At 41.9% G+C, this 19,739-nt stretch overlaps 2 protein-coding genes across 3 annotated transcripts; both read right to left on the reverse strand.

Moving 5' to 3' along the window:
- Positions 1 to 2,414: 2,414 nt before the first annotated feature.
- emc7b (ER membrane protein complex subunit 7b) lies at positions 2,415 to 11,193 on the reverse strand. The gene is made up of 5 exons (XM_064991655.1): positions 10,821 to 11,193; positions 10,093 to 10,212; positions 6,236 to 6,374; positions 4,593 to 4,673; positions 2,415 to 3,149 (listed from the first exon to the last, which is right to left on the reverse strand). The coding sequence occupies exons 1-5, from the start codon at positions 11,054 to 11,056 to the stop codon at positions 2,994 to 2,996; spliced, it is 732 nt and encodes a 243-aa protein (XP_064847727.1). The 5' UTR covers positions 11,057 to 11,193; the 3' UTR covers positions 2,415 to 2,993.
- A 2,375-nt stretch (positions 11,194 to 13,568) lies between these two features.
- LOC135557931 (KATNB1-like protein 1) lies at positions 13,569 to 19,362 on the reverse strand. 2 transcript variants are annotated; one of them, XM_064991654.1, is made up of 10 exons: positions 19,197 to 19,362; positions 17,863 to 17,991; positions 17,549 to 17,586; positions 17,035 to 17,326; positions 16,551 to 16,666; positions 16,386 to 16,436; positions 16,213 to 16,302; positions 16,018 to 16,122; positions 14,501 to 14,594; positions 13,569 to 14,272 (listed from the first exon to the last, which is right to left on the reverse strand). In XM_064991654.1, the coding sequence occupies exons 2-10, from the start codon at positions 17,980 to 17,982 to the stop codon at positions 14,240 to 14,242; spliced, it is 939 nt and encodes a 312-aa protein (XP_064847726.1). In that variant the 5' UTR covers positions 17,983 to 17,991; positions 19,197 to 19,362; the 3' UTR covers positions 13,569 to 14,239. The 2 variants fall into 2 exon arrangements, with proteins under 2 accessions (XP_064847726.1, XP_064847725.1); XM_064991653.1 differs by having other exon boundaries at positions 19,191 to 19,362.
- Between the last annotated feature and the right edge of the window lie 377 nt (positions 19,363 to 19,739).

Raw genomic sequence — 19,739 nt, forward strand, 5'->3', positions numbered from 1 at the left:
ACAACAATCTGACAGTGACTAGGGACACCCACCTAGAGGACAACAATCTGACAGTGACTAGGGACACCCACCTAGAGGACAGCAATGTGATGGAGACTAGGGACACCCACCTAGAAGACAGCAATGTGATGGTGAGGACAACAGAGGACAACAATCTGAGAGTGACACCCACCTAGAGGACAGTAATCTGACAGTGACTAGGGACACCCACCTATAGGACAACAATCTGACTGAGTGACTCATGGTGAGGTGAGCCTATCTGAGCGTTGGTCTAAAGTAGACAGGGAAAGAGGGGTCATTTCCGATGACCCCCTACACCAATATTGTGTTGAGGAACAGAGCAGGTGGCTCCCCCTTCGCTAAAGCAGTACATTACATGGGGAATAGGGTGCCATTTTGGATACACCGGGATCTCATGATAGACACGTCTGTCAATAGTCATTCATCGTAACAGGTGGCCTGACAACAACCCTGTCATTTACAATCGACAAGGAGTTTTCATTGAGGCCGTTTAAAACCACAGAGAACACGTCTTAATATCTAGTTGGACACTGCTTCAGCTTACCGTTTTTTGTTTGTTTTGTTTAAGTCGGCCAAGCCGGGAGAGACCCCAGGGATGAAAAATACTACACTCACCAAGGTATAACTGAATATTTCACTCAGAAATCTAGCCATTAACAGGTGATCTAGTGTACGAGTGTTACTCCCTCTAGCTCACAGACACCAACCCAATGCTTTATACACAGCTAGAGCAGTGCACGCCTGGGGAGAATTGAGACATAAAACTCACATTGTGCCTCGTTAAACCACTTCATGTCGGTTAAGCACTGATTGGACTGGTAGATTAATTTTCATCAATGCTTATTTAAATCAGAGATGTTCCACATCCCGATAACAACCTTCAGACTAGAGGTCGGCCGACTATGATTTTTCAACGCCAATACCGATTATTGGAGCAATAATGACAATTACAACAATACTGAATGAACACTTATTTGAACTTAATATAATACATCAATAAAATCAATTTAGCCTCAAGTAAATAATGAAACATGTTCAATTTGGTTTAAATAATTTAAACAAAGTGTTGGAGAATAAAGTAAAAGTGCAATATGTGCCATGTAAGAAAGCTAATGTTTCAGTTCCTTGCTCAGAACATGAGAACATATGAAAGCTGGTGGTTCCTTTTCACATGAGTCTTCAATATTCCCAGGTAAGAAGTTTTAGGTTGTAGTTATAGGAATTATAGGACTATTTCCCTCTATACCATTTGTATTTCATTAACCTTTGACTATTGGATGTTCTTATAGGCACTTTAGTATTGCCAGTGTAACAGTATAGCTTCCGTCCCTCTCCTCGCTCTTCCCTGGGCTCGAACCAGCAGCACAACAGCCACCATCGAAGCAGCGTTACCCATGCAGAGCAAGGGGAACAACTACTAGAAAGCTCAGAGCGAGTGACGTTTGAAACGCTATTAGTGCGCGCTAACTAGCTAGCCATTTCATTTTGGTTACACCAGCCTCATCTCATCTCGGGAGTTGATAGGCTTGAAGTCATAAACAGCGCAATGCTTGACGCACAATGAAGAGCTGCTGGCAAAACGCACAAAAGTGCTGTTTGAATGAATGTTTTCACGCTTGATTCTGCCTACCACCGCTCAGTCAGATACTTGGTTACTTGTATGCTCAGTCAGATTATATGCAACGCAGGACACGCTAGATAATATCATCAACCATGCGTAGTTAACTAGTGATTATGATTGATTGTTTTTTATAAAGATAAGTTTAATGCTAGCTAGCAACTTACTGTTACTGCATTCGCGTAACAGGCAGTCTCCTTGTGGAGTGCAACGAGAGAAAGGCAGGTCGTTATTGCATTGGACTAGGTAACTGTAGGGTTGCAAGATTGGATCCCCCAAACTGACTATGTGAAAATCTGTCGTTCTGCCCCTGAATAAGGCAGTTAACCCACCGTTCCTAGGCCGTCATTGAAAATAAGAATGTGTTAACTGACTTGCCTAGTTAAATAAAGGTATAAATAACATTTTTATTAAAAAAAAAAAAAAAAAAAAATTGGGCAAATCGGTGCCCAAAAATACAGATTTCCGATTGTTATGAAAACTTGAAATCGGCCCTAATTAATTGGCCATTCCGATTAATCGGTCGACCTCTTCTCCAGACATTCCAATGAGAGTTCTAGAACATGACTGAGTCAAAGGGAACACTCCACAGCAAATGTCTGCCGTGAGCAGTAGATAAACTGCTCTGTGTAGGTGAACGGTGGTGATTCAACACGTAGCCTTTAGGAAATAAAAAGAAAATGGAGAGCGGATGTTCTATGGTCAGATAGGACAGCCGCCCGCTGAACACTGCCAATGTTTCCTCTCCAAGGAACACACTATACACAACCGAGAAGACAGTTTCACCATCTACATTTTATTTTACATTGGTATTTAAATAAGTCTGTTTAATAATTAAAATGCAATCTATTTGTACAGTCCATTCACAGTCATTTTACCTCAGCCCTAACTCAGAAAAAGAAGAAGATTTCATATAAGCTCTCATTCAAGTAGTGGAAGAATTAGAATTGACATAGGACTAAAGTAGTACACACACGAGGGTTGTTAGAGACTGTTATTATCCCATTTACCCAAGGAGACGAGGGTTAAACGATAAGGACTATAATGAAGTGACCAAGCAGGCATAAAGTCACTCACAGGTACAACACAAAACATCAAATGAAGAGTAAAATCTTTCTTTTATATCGAGTTGAAGTTACCAGTGCAAAACAAAAAATAAACATCCATCTCAAGCCTTGTGATATCCTCCGTCATTTCACTTACAGACTTGTATTTCAGACGAGGGAAAAACCCCTGCTCAAAAAACAATTGTACAGACGAATGAAAAAGCTTTTTTAAAAATCGTATTATAATTTCCATGGCATGACCAGTTACAGTAGTTCCTCAGGCCCGAGGTACATGTAATGTTCTGGTACTACCTCCTCTTGACTGCTGGGCGGCCACTAGCCTTGCTGCCACCTATAGCCTTGCTGCTGGAGCTCTTGGAGCCGGAGAACAGCTTGGTCATGAACTCAGACACGTCAGGTAGCTCAGGGTTGGGGTTCAGCATGTTCATTGACTGCTCCATTTCCTGGGAAGAGAGAGGAACGAATGAATACACATGATTAGTATCACACAGGTAAGACGTTCTTCACATTGTTGGTGGATGAGGTAAGTTCCCCCTTAGTGTCAAGTGCTAGGCTCTCATATATATATATATATAGACGTAAGCAATACATGATTTGGGGCTCCCTAGTGGGGCAGCGGTCTCAGTACAAACCCTGGTTTGATTCCAGGCTGTATCACAACCGGCCGTGATTGGGAGTCCCATTGGGCGGCGCACAATTGACCCAGTGTTGTCCGGGATTGGATATCATTGTAAATAATAATTTGTTCTTAACTTCACTAGGGTAGGGGGCACTATTTTCACTTTCGGATGAAAAGCGTGCCCAAAGTAAACTGCCTGCTACTCAAGCCCAGAAGCTAGGATATGCACACAATTGGTCGATTTGGATGGAAAGCACTCTATAAAGTATCCAAAACTGTTAAAATAAATAAATAAAACCTGAGAAAAATCCATCCAGGAAGTGTTTTTTTTGTTTGTTTGTAGTTTTCTATTGAATGCTATGACAGTATCCATTGACTTAGGACTCAAATTGCACTTCCTATGGCTTCCACTAGATGTCAACAGTCTTTAGAAATTGTTTCAGGCTTGTATTCTGAAAAATGAGGGAGTAAGACAACTCTGAATGAGTGGACCCTACAGTGTCCCAGAGATTTTTCATGGCGCACCTTTTATATTGACAACGTTATTGTCCGGTTGAAATATTATAGATTATTTAGGCTAAAAACAACCTGAGGATTGATTATAAACATCGTTTGAAATGTTTCTACGAACTTTACGGATACTATTTGGATTTTTCGTCTGCCTGTTGTGACTGTGTTTGAGCCTGTGGATTACTGAACAAAACGCACAAACAAAACTGAGTTAAAAAATATATATAAACAGGGACTTTATTGGGTAAATGGGAGTCTTTTGAGTGCAACCATATGAAGATCAAAGGTAAGTGATTCATTTTCTCTATTTCTGACTTGTGTAACTCCTCTACTTGGCATCTTACTGTTTGTAATGATTAGTCTGCTGGGCGATGTTCTCAGATAACCGCATGTTATGCTTTCGCCGTAAAGCCTTTTTAAAAATCTGACACCGTGGTTGGATTAACAAGAAGTTAAATCTTTAAACCGATGTATAACACTTGTATGTTTTATGAATTTTTATAATGAGTATTTCTGTTTTTGAATTTGGCGCTCTGCAATTTCACTGGATGTTGGCCAGGTACCCTAGTGAGGTTAACTGACTTGCCAAGATACATTTTTTAAAAATAAACCTCTTGTAAGGGGGAGAGAGGCTAGGAAATGTAACAAAGAAGGTATGTAACACGCCCATCAACTGAAATTCCATAGATCATTTGATTACTTGTGACATCAGAGGCTGCCTATTTCACAACTACAGCCTAAAGAAAAGTCTATTTACCTTCCTCATCTCAGGGTCGTTGGTATTGACAACTTTAGGTAGCAAGACGATAATCAGCAGAGGAAGGACCATCATCATGACCTGGGGAAACAGAGACATGCATTAATCAGCAGAGGAAGGACCATCATCATGACCTGGGGAAACAGAGACATGCATTAATCAGCAGAGGAAGGACCAGCATCATGACCTGGGGAAACAGAGACATGCATTAATCAGCAGAGGAAGGACCAGCATCATGACCTGGGGAAACAGAGACATGCATTAATCAGCAGAGGAAGGACCAGCATCATGACCTGGAGAAACATAGACATGTATTAATCAGCAGAGGAAGGACCAGCATCATGACCTGGAGAAACAGAGACCTGCATTAATCAGCAGAGGAAGGACCAGCATCATGACCTGGAGAAACAGAGACCTGCATTAATCAGCAGAGGAAGGACCAGCATCATGACCTGGAGAAACAGAGACCTGTATTAATCAGCAGAGGAAGGACCAGCATCATGACCTGGAGAAACAGAGACATGCATTAATCAGCAGAGGAAGGACCAGCATCATGACCTGGGGAAACAGAGACATGCATTAATCAGCAGAGGAAGGACCAGCATCATGACCTGGAGAAACAGAGACATTCATTAATCAGCAGAGGAAGGACCAGCATCATGACCTGGAGAAACAGAGACATGCATTAATCAGCAGAGGAAGGACCAGCATCATGACCTGGGGAAACAGAGACATGCATTAATCAGCAGAGGAAGGACCAGCATCATGACCTGGAGAAACATAGACATGTATTAATCAGCAGAGGAAGGACCAGCATCATGACCTGGAGAAACAGAGACCTGCATTAATCAGCAGAGGAAGGACCAGCATCATGACCTGGAGAAACAGAGACCTGCATTAATCAGCAGAGGAAGGACCAGCATCATGACCTGGAGAAACAGAGACCTGTATTAATCAGCAGAGGAAGGACCAGCATCATGACCTGGAGAAACAGAGACATGCATTAATCAGCAGAGGAAGGACCAGCATCATGACCTGGGGAAACAGAGACATGCATTAATCAGCAGAGGAAGGACCAGCATCATGACCTGGAGAAACAGAGACATTCATTAATCAGCAGAGGAAGGACCAGCATCATGACCTGGGGAAACAGAGACATGCATTAATCAGCAGAGGAAGGACCAGCATCATGACCTGGGGAAACAGAGACATGCATTAATCAGCAGAGGAAGGACCAGCATCATGACCTGGGGAAACAGAGACATGCATTAATCAGCAGAGGAAGGACAAGCTTCTATTGTTTCTTTCTGTTACTCGTGAGGGGGCCTCTGTGTGTCTATTACTCACTAGTACACAACATCATGTAAATGACATGCAAAAAGGCCCTATTTAAATGTCACCTGTTAGGGTGGCATGGATACTGAAGGAGCGTTGTGACACGTTTGGGTGCATGCATGGGACAGTAAAGCAATTGCAAAACAGTAATCCTGGAACTACTAGCACAGTTGGACTCTCAACCAATCACAAAGTTGCACCTTCACTTTACTCAGCATTGGACGACACAGCATGAACCTCCTACAGTACAAGCGCTAAGGAACACAGTATACGCTGTCCTGTGTGTCATTCACAACTGATCATCTCACCATGGGATTCATGAGGAAGTCAGTCCACCCCCAGGTCTCTCTCTTCATGAAGTAGGTGTGTGGCCCAGAGGACCTCAGCTGGAGCGGGTACGGCTGCCGGATCACCTCAGATGTCTTGATGAAGTTCACCAGACGGGCCCTGTGAAGTCAACCACAGCTTAGACATCAAGTTGTCTTCTTTCCTGCCATGTACACTAGCTATGAGCCTGGCAAAGAGGCTAGACATCAAGGGCCCTTCTCCCGGACACAGAATAACACTAGACTCACACTGAGGCACTTTCACTGGGAAATTGTGGACAAAACATTGTGTTTTCAAACGAAACTGTTTTGTTTGCCTCCCTCAACAACACTGCGAACTAGAGCTGACCCCAATTAGTCGACTGGTCAATCGTTAGGCTGTTGGTCGAGAAGTAATGGGAGGCTTCTCAAAGTAATGTGCTCTTCACCTCAAACAACAAGCAAACAAAGTGTGTTTTTAAATCCAATGAGAGTGACAATAGTTCCTCAATGTATGTGAAAAATCTTTCCAGCTCTCCCTCTCTTTCGATAACCACTCAGCGTGAAAGGGAAACATATCATGCTCTGATCCAGTGGAAACGTCATAAAAATAGGCCTACCTGATTACTTCTTATCAGTGCTCGACATGGACTGTAATAGGTTCCGGTACTCATTTTGGGTGCTGGTACTGTTTATATTTAGGTGCAGGAGCACCACAATACATTGAGCTAATATTCTATAAAGAGGAACAGGAGCTCAAGCAGTAGAACATTTGAGGTGCCAGTACTCAGCTCTGGTGAGGTCCTGCCCAAGTCAAGCTCTGCTTCTTATACCTTGAGCAAATAGCCTACAGCTGTCTGTCCCAAACTCACTGGCGCGGGAAACTCTGCGAGAACAAGCGTCAGGAGGAACTCAAGTTAAAAGTTGATACAATGTCTGTCTGCAATGAATTTGAAACAATGTGTAGCCAATGTGATTTACAGGATGTTTGTTTATTTTAAATCAGGATATTTTCTATCTGCAGGCTGCAATGTTTTTATTTGTTGGATTTATGTAGCCTATTTACTGTACTCGATACCATCTACTGTATCTTGCCTATGCTGCTCTGTACCATCACTCATTCATATATCCTTATGTACATATTCTTTATCCCCTTACACTGTGTATAAGACAGTAGTTTAGGAATTGTTAGTTAGATTACTTGTTGGTTATTACTGCATTGTCGGAACTAGAAGCACAAGCATTTCGCTACACTCGCATTAACATCTGCTAACCATGTGTATGTGACAAATAAAATTAGATTTGATTTGATTTATTTATACATAATAGGCAATATAAGTTACTTGTTAGGTTTGTATCTATTTCATTTAGATATGGACAGAAAGGTGTTTAACCACATGACACTGATTTTGGAGATATGAAGAAATTATAAACATTCACAAAAATGTGCATATGAAAGCCATAACTGGCATGCAGATCGGTAGAAATGGTAAGATAAATTGCCATTCCACATGAGAAAGGTTGCCGACTGCTCATTTAACCTATTACCGGCAACTTCAGGAAAGTAATGGTAGAATCTGTGAAAGCCAGCAGGAGTGGGAGGTGAATATTTGGGTCAGGATATGTTTTTTTTTCCCCCTTTCTGGTTATCTAGATCTCTGGCGCCCTCTTGAGGCATTGGTCTTATTTCATCAAACCGTAAGCTTTAAGTGTCAGACAAGCTCAATGCATACAGTGGACTTTATTAAAATACATAGGGTGTATCTATATATGGAAAAAAAATACACCCTTAAAAGTGTTGATCAATCGATTGGTCGAAAGAACAGACGACTTTCGGTTGACCAACACCCGGCACTAAACATCTACCAACTGCACCCATTTAGTACATGTAACGACAAAGATTATAAAATTCGCCATTGTTTTGCATATCAATTCATAAACTATGTGCCATGAAATGGGTACATCAAAATCTCTTCCCTCTTACAATAATCACTTTGTTACCAGCTCAAGAATAGGTGGATGTGCGCACTTCCTCTGAAATCATTTGGGACAAATATCCTCCATTTTATTCAGCTACGTACAATTGTATTCTTCATACTATCATCCAACGAGCCTCACAAGACATGTAACCACACCAGCCCAAGACCTCCACATCTGGCTTCTTCACCTTCGGGATCATCTGATACCAGCCACCAGGACAGTTGATGAAACTGTAGGATTAAACAACTGAACAAGTTGTGCACAAACTGTCAGAAACCTTCTCAGTGATGCTCATCTGTGTGCTCGCAATCCTCACCAGGGTCTCGACCTGCCTGCAGTTCGGCAACGTAACTGACTTCAGTGGGAAAATGCTCACCTTCAATGACTGGCACTCTGGAGAAATGTGCTGTTCACAGATGAATCCCGGTTTCAACTGTACTGGGCAGATGGCAGACAGTGTGATGTTGTTGTGTAGGAGAGAAGTTTGCTGGTGTCAGCATTGAGAACAGAGTGCCCAACCCCACTGGCTACAGGTTATCTACAAGTCTCTGCTAGGTAAACCCCGCCTTGTCTCAGCTCACTGGTTACTTCGCCACCATGGCCTATTTATTGCCTTAACTCCCTTATCTTACCTCATTTGCACACACTGTACATAGACTGTTTGTTTTCTTTTGGTCTACTGTATTATTGACTATGTTTTGTTTGCTCCATGTGTAACTGTGTTGTTGTATGTGTCAAATTGCTATGCTTAACTTGGCCAGGTCGCAGTTGCAAATGAGAACTTGTTCTCAACTAGCCTACCTGGTTAAATAAAGGTGAAAAGAATATATACATTTTTTTTTAAATGGTGGCAGTGGGGTTATGGTGTGGGCAGGCATAAGCTAAGGACAACTAACACAACTGGATTTTATTGATGGCCATTTGAATGCACAGAGATCCCGTGACGAGATCCTGAGGCCCATTGTTGTGCCATTCATCTTCTGCCATCACCTCATGCTTCAGCATGATAATGCACGGCCCCATGTCTCAAGGCTCTGTACACAATTCCTGGAAGCTGAAAATGTCCCAGTTCTTCCATGGCCTGCAAACTCACCAGACATGTCACCTCATTGAGCACGTCTGGAACACTGGATCGATGTGTACGACAGTGTTTCAGATCCTGCCAATATCCAGTAACGTCTCTGTCATTGAAGGAGTGGATCAACATTCCACAGCCCACAACCAACAGACTGATCAACTTCATGCAAAGGAGATATGTCACGCTGCATAAGGCAAATGGTGGTCACACCGGATACTGACTGGTTTTCTGATCCATGCCCCTACATTAATAAAAAGGTTTCTGTGACCAACAGATGCATATCTGTATTCCCAGTCATGTGAAAACCATAGATCAGGGCCTAATGTATTTAATTCAATTGACTGATTTCCTTATATGAACTGTAACGCAGTAAAATCTTTGAAATTGTTGCATGTTACCTTTATATTTTGGTTCAGTATATAAGCAAATCTTGTCTGCTAAATGAACTATAGTAGCCCACAGCCATACTGTATGGCATAGCCAGATCAGGGCCTGACGTAATAAGGACGTCTTGGCATATGCTATTCTGTCCTTCTGAAATAAGCTACATTTTCTTAATATCATATCGATTCTTTAGACCTGCCTAAAATAAATAATGGATGTATTGTGATGTGCAGGCTATATTAAATGGTTGTATTAGACCTTTTAAAATGTAGTTCTAAAAAAGGTCAAAATCCGTGGTTTTTTAAGCTATGCTAAACTTGTTCATGTTAATTAACAGTCAATTACCAGAGACCAGCAGTTCTTTGCATGACAGTTACTGGCTGAGTAACTTTCAAGACTGTCACAGCCCTAACTGTACCTCATTTTCCCCTTAGACGTGATGTCCACACGGACTGCTTCAAATTTGTATCCAGGTGAGATCACTTCCACAACGTAGGATCCCGAAGGAACATCATTAACGACAAAACTTCCATCAGTTCTGCAGAGAGACAAAGCAAGTCAGGGGTTGGTTTCAAAGGCATCAATAAACATCATACAGTAGACAAGCTCAGTTTGATCTAGTAGTATAATGAGCTAAATCGGTTCATAACAGGTGTTCGGGCCCTTGGTCAGAGTGTGAGATTTATCAAAGTAAGGGAGGATAACAGAACAACAAATGGTGTACAGCCTCTGTCAATGGCCAAGGTGCATAAAGTCAAGATGGAGGAATTCAATGGCGAACACTGTATAATACGGCGAATTTAACCAAATTAGGCATTTGAAAGATGGAGGCCGCCATCGTTATGCATGTCCGCTATTCTGAATAATTAGTTAATCAGCTAAATACGTTACCCAAAATGGAAACGCTGGACACTAAGCAGTGTCTCAATTTGCTCTCCATCTCAATCACCAGTCATTGGTTTAAACCACAGACTGCGATGATAACACCGATAAGGTTAGCTAGCTGTCAACTAAAAAATAGCCTAACAGCAAACGATGATAGCCACTAGCGTGAGAACAGGGCCCCGGTTAGCATTAGCCCTTAGCACAACAATCCTACCGCTGTAACTACTAGCTGTTTTTCGTCGTCCAATGCTAAAGTATTACCTCAAGAAACCTATATACTCTTCTCCCTCTACCGTGACTCGGGCTGACGAAATCCAGTCTTGAGTTTTCACCCCTGGTACGATTGCCCGTCCCTCGATTTTGAAACGATCTCCGTTTGGTTGAACAGAGCCACTCGTCGCGATAGGCCCCGATTCCATATCACTGAAACAGCACGCTAAAATAAACATAGCCTGTAGAAAAAGGCATACTTCTGATAGCCTAACATGCAGCCACATGTTTGCTTGCAGTAGTTCAATAACGATACGTTTCCTATTCGTAAAAAACTATAATAGATTCGCTAAAATCATGTATCTGATGAACAGGTGAATGTTTTTGCAACTGCTGTCTGTGTTGCCCCTGCTTTGGGGACATGCTGACGTCACTTACACTTAAAAAAAAAAAAAAAAACTTTATTGACAACCAAGACAAATCGCTCGATCCCTGTGTAAACATACTCCGGTGTGTAAACTGAGATCTGTCGATAGTAAAAACAGTTCATGTGTGGAACGAAAGTAAACAAATGAGAATGGGCATTTACGAGCTAGTTTGTTTTTCCTCCATTTCAAAGCCATTGTCCCATTATCCTATGTAGTTCAATGACAAACGTTACTGCCTTTCTTCCAAGTACACACGTTTTGGGCATGGCAGTGACACAGAGTATAGCAAGATTCAGTTGTGAAAAAAAGTACCCAATTGTCATACTTGAGTAAAAGTAAAGATACCGTAATTGAAAATGACATAAGTAAATGTCACCCAGTAAAATACTTGAGTAAAAGTCTAAAAATATTTGGTTTTAAATATACTTAATTATCAAAAGTAAAATGTAATTGCTCAAATATTTATTTATTTTTATTTCACCTTTATTTAACCAGGTAGGCTAGTTGAGAACAAGTTCTCATTTGCAACTGCGACCTGGCCAAGATAAAGCATAGCAGTGTGAACAGACAACACAGAGTTACACATGGAGTAAACAATTAACAAGTCAATAACACAGTAGAAAAAAAAGGGGAGTCTATATACATTGTGTGCAAAAGGCATGAGGAGGTAGGCAAATAATTACAATTTTGCAGATTAACACTGGAGTGATAAATGGTCATGTACAGGTAGAGATACTGGTGTGCAAAAGAGGAGAAAAGTAAATAAATAAAAACAGTATGGGGATGAGGTAGGTAAAAATGGGTGGGCTATTTACCAATAGACTATGTACAGCTGCAGCGATCGGTTAGCTGCTCAGATAGCACGTTTGAAGTTGGTGACGAAGATAAAAGTCTCCAACTTCAGGGATTTTTGCAATTCGTTCCAGTCACAGGCAGCAGAGTACTGGAACGAAAGGCGGCCAAATGAGGTGTTGGCTTTAGGGATGATTTGTGAGATACACCTGCTGGAGCGCGTGCTACGGATGGGTGTTGCCATCGTGACCAGTGAACTGAGATAAGGCGGAGCTTTACCTAGCATGGACTTGTAGATGACCTGGAGCCAGTGGGTCTGGCGACGAATATGTAGCGAGGGCCAGCCGACTAGAGCATACAAGTCGCAGTGGTGGGTGGTATAAGGTGCTTTAGTGACAAAACGGATGGCACTGTGATAAACTGCATCCAGTTTGCTGAGTAGAGTGTTGGAAGCAATTTTGTAGATGACATCGCCGAAGTCGAGGATCAGTAGGATAGTCAGTTTTACTAGGGTAAGTTTGGCGGCGTGAGTGAAGGAGGCTTTGTTGTGGAATAGAAAGCTGACTCTTGATTTGATTTTCGATTGGAGATGTTTGATATGAGTCTGGAAGGAGAGTTTACAGTCTAGCCAGACACCTAGGTACTTATAGATGTCCACATATTCAAGGTCGGAACCATCTAGGGTGGTGATGCTCGTCGGGTATGCAGGTAGCGATCGGTTGAAAAGCATGCATTTGGTTTTACTAGCGCTTAAGAGCAGTTGGAGGCCACAGAAGGAGTGTTGTATGGCATTGAAGCTCGTTTGGAGGTTAGATAGCACAGTGTCCAAGGACAGGCCGGAAGAATATAGAATGGTGTCGTCTGTGTAGAGGTGGATCAGGGAATCGCCCGCAGCAAGAGCAACATCATTGATACATACAGAGAAAAGAGTCGGCCCGAGAAATATACTTAAGTATCAAACATTTTAATAATTTCTAATTCCTTATATTTTAAGCAAATCAGATGGCACGCTTGTCTTGTTTTTTTTAAATTTACGGATAGCCAGGGGCACACTCCCAACACTCAGACATAATTTACAAACAAAGCATTTGTGTTTAGTCAGTCCGCCAGATCAGATGCAGTAGGGATGACCAGGGATTTTCTCTTTAAGTGCGTGTATTAGAACATTTCTGTCTTGCTAAGCATTCAAAATATAACAAGTACATTTGGGTGTCAGGGAAAACAGAGTAAAAAGTACATTATTTTCTTTAGGAATGTAGTCAAGTAAAAGTAAAGGTTGTCGAAAGTATAAAAAAAGTACAGATATCCCAAATAACTTACATAAGTAGTACTTTCAAATACTTTAAGTACTTCACACCACTGGCAAGATTCAGATGGACATCTTTCCTCATTTAGATCTTTCCACAAACAGAAGCTAAATGTTATAAAACAAGTGCAGTGAGTCTTTCTTTTCCAAGCAATAGCTGTTCTCAGAAAATATTGCATTTGTTGTCAAATACTGTCTCATATCACCATGGGCATAACAGAATAATATCAAGTTGAAGTGGCCACTACGTTTTGAGAAATAATTAATTCAAGACAGATTTTTTCTAATTTATTTTAAAGATTATTTTAATAGTCACTGTATTTACACTTACAGTCAAACATTCATGAACAAGAAAAAACAAAAACAAGACAGGAAAAGCTCTCATAACTTAAGACTGCAGTAGTTTCAAGTTCTTGATTTGGAACACGAGGGAAGAACTGAAACCAGGAAGGGGAATTCATTAATTCATTAAGTGATATCCATGATTCGTTGCAGGTTTGCACACCGTGGTGAAGAGTGCTGCGGTGGTGCAACAGAGCTTGGCACTTCACAGAGCAGCCCAGGCCCAGTCTCAGTGTGCATCCAAAATGGCCTCCTATTCCGTTCAGAAGTAGTGCACTATAGAGGAAATAGGGTGCCTTTTCGACCCAGTCTCAGGGAGGTCGAGTGAAGCCCCTTCACAAGACACCGATCTACTTCAATGTGAAGCACTCATTCCTGGGGGGGGGTTTCAGAAGGGAAAAAGGTTCCTTCCTCCATTGTAAGTGTCTCTCTAGTTGTTGATTGACTGTGGGAATAGATCAGTCTGAATTGCTCAGTTCATCAATCCACATAGAACAGGGTTCCTGTATGTGTGGACCATGGTCTTGTCTTTAGTCTCCGGGTAATGTTCAAACAGCTATATCCGGCAGTAGTGGTCGCTTCCTCAGTGCTACATTGATTGGTCAATGGAGTTGTGATAAGTAAGACCCAATGGCCTGGTGAGAGACAGAATGGAGAAAAGAGACAAGTGAAAGAAGTGCATCTAGACTCCATCGCCTGAAATTAACAATGGAGGTGAGAAGTTTGACTTTGCAGGTGAAATGTTCAACATACATACATACATACATACATACATACATACATAACATTACATTACATACATACATACACACCTCTGTTCACCTCATTGATCAATAACATTAAGTGTAGCAATGCCACCTTACCTTTGCCATCTCTCCTGTAGTTCCTGGAACTAAACTTAACTGGGGTCCCTCCACCCAGAACTCCTTCAGCTGCTGCTTCATTACCTGGAGGTTCCTGCAAACAGACAAAACAGGGGGTATCAAAATGTTTCCACCCCCTTTCAGGCATCCATCTACACTAAATAGAGCATGTCAGTGTAAAGAGATATATATTTTCACATTCAATAAAAATTAAATATAACTAAAATATAGTCGTTGCATAAGTATTCACCCCCCTTTGTTTAGGTAAGCCTGTGACTTAACAAGTAACATACGTTCTAGGGACTTAAATAGGGGTTGACATGATTTTTAAACGACTACCCCTTCCTCTGTTCCATATACATACATATGGTCCCTCAGTCAAGTATTGAATTTCAAGCACTGAATTTCAAGCACAGATTCAATTACAAAGAACAGGGAGCTTTTTTGGAAAGCCTCAAAGGGCAGGGTTTAGTAGATGGGTGTATTAAACTAGCCAGACATCAAAAGATACAGTAGACCTTCTGAACTGAGCTACAGGACAGGAAGGAAACTGCTCTGGGACGTCACCAAGAGGCCATCGGTGATTTTAAAAACAGCTACAGAGTTCAATGGCTGTGATGTGAGAAAACTGAGGATGGATAAACAACATTGTAGTAAATCCACAATATTTACCTAAAGTGAAAAGAAGAATACAAACATTCCAAAGCATGCTTCCTGTATGCAACAAGGCACTAAATTAACACTGCAACAACAACAAAAATGCAGCAAAGGAACACACTTTTTGGCCTAAATGCAAAGCCTTATGTTTGGAGCAAATCCAACACGTCATTGAGTAACCGTCTCCTTATATTTCAAGCATGGTGGGGGCTGCATCACGCTATGGGTATGCTTGACATCGGCAAAGACCGGGACGTTTTTCAGGATAAAAAGAAATGTGAAGGTGCTAAGCAAAGGCAAAATCCTAGAGGAAAAACCTGCTTCAGTCTGCTTTACACCAGACACCGGGATAGGAATTCACCTTTCAGCAGGACAATAACCTACAACACAAAGCCAAATCTACACTGGTGTTGCTTACCAAGAAGACAGTGAATGTTCCTGAGTTGCCACGTTACAGGTTTGACTAAAAATCTGCTTGAAAATCTATGGCAAGACTTGAAAATTGTCTCATCGGTAAGCTAAGGCACCTGGGACACATCACCTCACCCTGTAACTGGATCCTGTTATTGGTAACAACACATCTGCCACGCTGATCCTCAGCGCAACTTTCTTAAAAAGTTAAGAAATGCAAGGGGGTGAATACTTACGACAGGCACCGTATAAGCTTAACCAATTACGCGTCTGATATTAAAAGGTAGAATAACCGATATGAAGTTACCAGGGCAACCAGTTGGGACAACTTTCCCGCAAAAACAAACAAACAAACAGACAACACGAAGCAAGAGGCTAATCTCCTCAGAACAGCAGCTGTACTGCAGCTGTTACATCGCAGACTGGAGAGTGACAAAGCACATAAATACCTGTCTTCTGAGCAGCTGTCCAGCAGGCTCTTGCCGTTCGTGGAGAGTTCTGGCCACCATCTCTTAACCACGGACTGAACCCAGTGTAAAACCACAATCAAGTGTCTGGAGAAGGAACAAAACAGAAAAACAGCAGAATTCAGGTTTCAGCAGGTGGACACAGCAGCAGTTGTTCTGTTCCACAGCTGATCTTACTCTTCATATTCACTGGTGAGGATTGATTTGACTTGTGGCAGGAGGTCTACACAGCAGCCCAGTGATATGCACGGAGTTTCGTCTTGAAGGCTACAGGAGCAAAACAAGAGAGTGTCACAAGTTGACTCGTCACAGCCGTACATGATGATGTTGAAATCAACTGTGACACTCACCTTTTGGTTATAACTGGTAGGCAGTCAAGAAGAACTCCCGTGTCTTCAATTCTATGGGACAAAGACAGACAGTGTTAATTGGACATTTAACATGTTGATTAATTGTTAATTTAAAAAAAATAAGTCCTTCATACATGAAAATGTATCAAAAGTCAGTGTTCCTACCTGATCAAGTATGCCACTAGTTCGCAGGCGTTTCTTCGCCATAGTGTCAGAGCTACATTTAATCTGAGATTTCTTCCAAAAAGCACATGCGTCATTGCATCATGGTCCTTCGATAGCTGGTCAGGAAAGAGACGCATAGGGAGAGGCCGATACAGAACATGTCAATAAAATCCACTTTAACACTCAACGATCCAAGGAAAACAATGCAAGTGACACTTTTCTTACCAATAAACAGAGTCTACAAATCTATCCATTGTGCAAGGATTGGAAAGGTATGGGGGAATATGGTGACAATTCCAACCCTCTCAGATCTACACAAGTCACTAAAGCATAGGGGCAAGGGTTAGATGGTGGGAATGGACAGTATGAGGTGAAGTAGTAGTCCGTCCCAATAACTGCTCCCCACAGGTCTGCAAACATCAAAGGATCGGGGGCCTATGGGATGTGGTAGGGAGTGAATTGGGGCTGGCTGGTAGTCTCTCACCTCAGTGAAGTAATCACTGTATTTGTTTCCCGGCCCTGCCATCTTGGAGCCAGCCTCTGCAGCAGAGTTCACAGGGAACATGCAGTTGTCATTGTAGTGTATGGCCTGCACTTTCTCTGGGCAGGTCAGTTCATTCTCCTTGTTGGCCATGTCACAGACAGCCCGACCTGCGGGGGGCACTCTGCGGCGTACGCCTGAGCTCACCACCACACTGTGACGCGACGACAACTTCCTCTTGTTGCACACAGACACTCGTTTGACTTTGATGCGTGCACAACGACTCACTGGAAATCTAGGGGGGTGGGGGGGAGAAGGAGGAGTCCAGGTGAAGAAATGTAAGGATGCTGTATTGATACCTACACTGGTTGAGTAAGTGGACCAGACACTGTGGCAGTGTTTGGAAAAAGTCAGAAAGGTGTTTCCATGTCTGATTTTTCCCAGTGCCTGAGCAGCTGTGACTGCAGTGCTAAGAAATGCAGTGTGCATTGGATCCACTTAGACCTGAAAAACTCACCTGTCTTTATCTATTTCTTCCTTATTTAAAAAATCCACCTAAAACAAAAGGATAGGAGATAAAAAAAACTCCTACAGTTTTCTTTAAAATGTTTGACTTAGGTTAGTAGACACTTCTTGGTTCATAGTCATAATCACTATAAAATCGCGTTTCTTGTGTGCATTAGATTTAACACTAGTGAAAACGCCTTCTTGTCAATGCTTACATCAATCTAATGTTTTTATTTAAAAGACAGGGATTGAGCAAGTGCACACAATCGGGATGCAATTGGGTACCGAGTTAAACACCCCCCCCCCCCCTTGAGATCCCCTCACCTCCTTCATGTTCTTGTCGGCTGCATAGTGGTTGCTGATATGATGGAGAAATCCACGAAGTTTGCCCTGGTTGAGCTGGCGGAATTCTCTGCCCTGCCCATAATGACTTCCAGAGGCCATAGTAAGTCACTATTGGGGGGGGGCAAAGAAAAACAAACTTAGTCAACACATACACACCCAACATGCCAAATTATCAAGGCAACCTCCTTAACCCAAAGTTGTCTGAACTGTCACGTCACTTTCTGAAACAACCTCGTGATGCACAAAGCAGGAGTTGCTGTGACAATGAAAGTCGGTTACTAGTACTTGTTATTGTAGGAGTTCATGACTTGGTCACACACACACCTCTTTATAAAACAAGCTGTGTTTATGTGATGACAGTCGGTGCTACTACTAGCTCTTATGACTCCACTACGTTTCAACTAATTAGAGGAACAAGTTGGTCTAAATTCAAATTGAGGATTACATCCTGCTGTTGTTGTGCCTGTAACAGGTTTAGCTAGCTAGCATTGTAAACAAGTGCCTGACAACAATACGCTAGTTAACAACAACGAGGCGTTGGCTATGCTGGCCAGACAATCTGCTTATCTAACTACTACTAATATAAGCAAACCAACTAGCTAACTAGCTAAGTTCAAAAGCAGCAAACATTGTCACATGATCTTAGATAGCTATCTAACTAGCTAGTTAAAGTACACATTTGTTAACTAGCGTTAGTTACTAGTTAACCTTGCCAGCCCACAGTACGCGGCAGATGGATCCGTTAACTAGCTAGTTAGTACTTTCTCTCGCTTTCTGCAGCTACGAACTCAGTCAGATTAGCTGGACTCCAGATGAGTGAAACTAGCTAACGACGAGTCTGTTTGGATAGTTAAATGTCAATATACTAATCTCATCGGACTGTCAATAAACGGCAACGTCCGTTAACTAGTGTAAAAACAGGTACATAGCAGGGAAACTAAATGAAATAGCAGGGAAACTAAATGACAAACGTGCTAATGAGCCCCGTGACAGCGGCCTAGCGTAAACTGGCTTGCCCCGTAAAGCGTTTACCTTTGGGTCAGGCTAACAGAGTTGCAGAGCTCAAAACGAAAAACAACCGAGTCAGATTACTTTGTACAAGTAACTAAAGTTGCCTAACTTGCTAGTTAAGATGTTCACTACCAGTAACTTAGCTTGCTATAGCTAGTAAAAAATTAGCTAGCTAAGCAAATGTGGGGTGACTAGGCAGACAGCTAACGTTTAGCTATGTTAGTTTTCAGCAATAATATGGGCTACAACAAAGTTGATTTAGCAACTAATTCAGTAATTACAGCAATTTTACCAACCGTTACATTTTGCGAAATGTCTTGACTCTCCTCAGAAATGTAGCTTAATTAACTATGTCCACGTAGAAGCAGTAAGAAGACAACTGTAGAGTATAAACTTGCAAGAGATGTTTTGGCTGTTCAGAGAACCGTTCAAACGAACACAGCGTCTGTATTACTCTGCAAGGATCGTGGGATTGATATCGCAATGGAAATGGTGACATTTTAGCGGCGCCTAGAGGTTAAACGGAGAACTACCATGTCTCATTTTTTGTCTGTCCAAGCCCGCCATCCAGTGTTAGATATATGGACATTTGCACATGATGTTACTTCATAAATTAAATAAAATGCTTGCTTACGAGCCCTTAAAGTTAAAGAAAAATAGCAACTCAAGAGGAATAAAATACAGAAGAATGGAGCAATATACAGGGAGTACCAGTACCAGATCAATGTGCAGGGATAATAGATATATACAGGGAGTACCAGATCAATGTGCAGGGGTAATAGCTATATACAGAGAGTACCAGTACCAGATCAATGTGCAGGGGTAATAGCTATATACAGGCAGTA

The sequence above is a fragment of the Oncorhynchus masou genome, chromosome 16 (genome assembly GCF_036934945.1).
Source record: "Oncorhynchus masou masou isolate Uvic2021 chromosome 16, UVic_Omas_1.1, whole genome shotgun sequence".
NCBI classification, from domain to species: domain Eukaryota; kingdom Metazoa; phylum Chordata; class Actinopteri; order Salmoniformes; family Salmonidae; genus Oncorhynchus; species Oncorhynchus masou.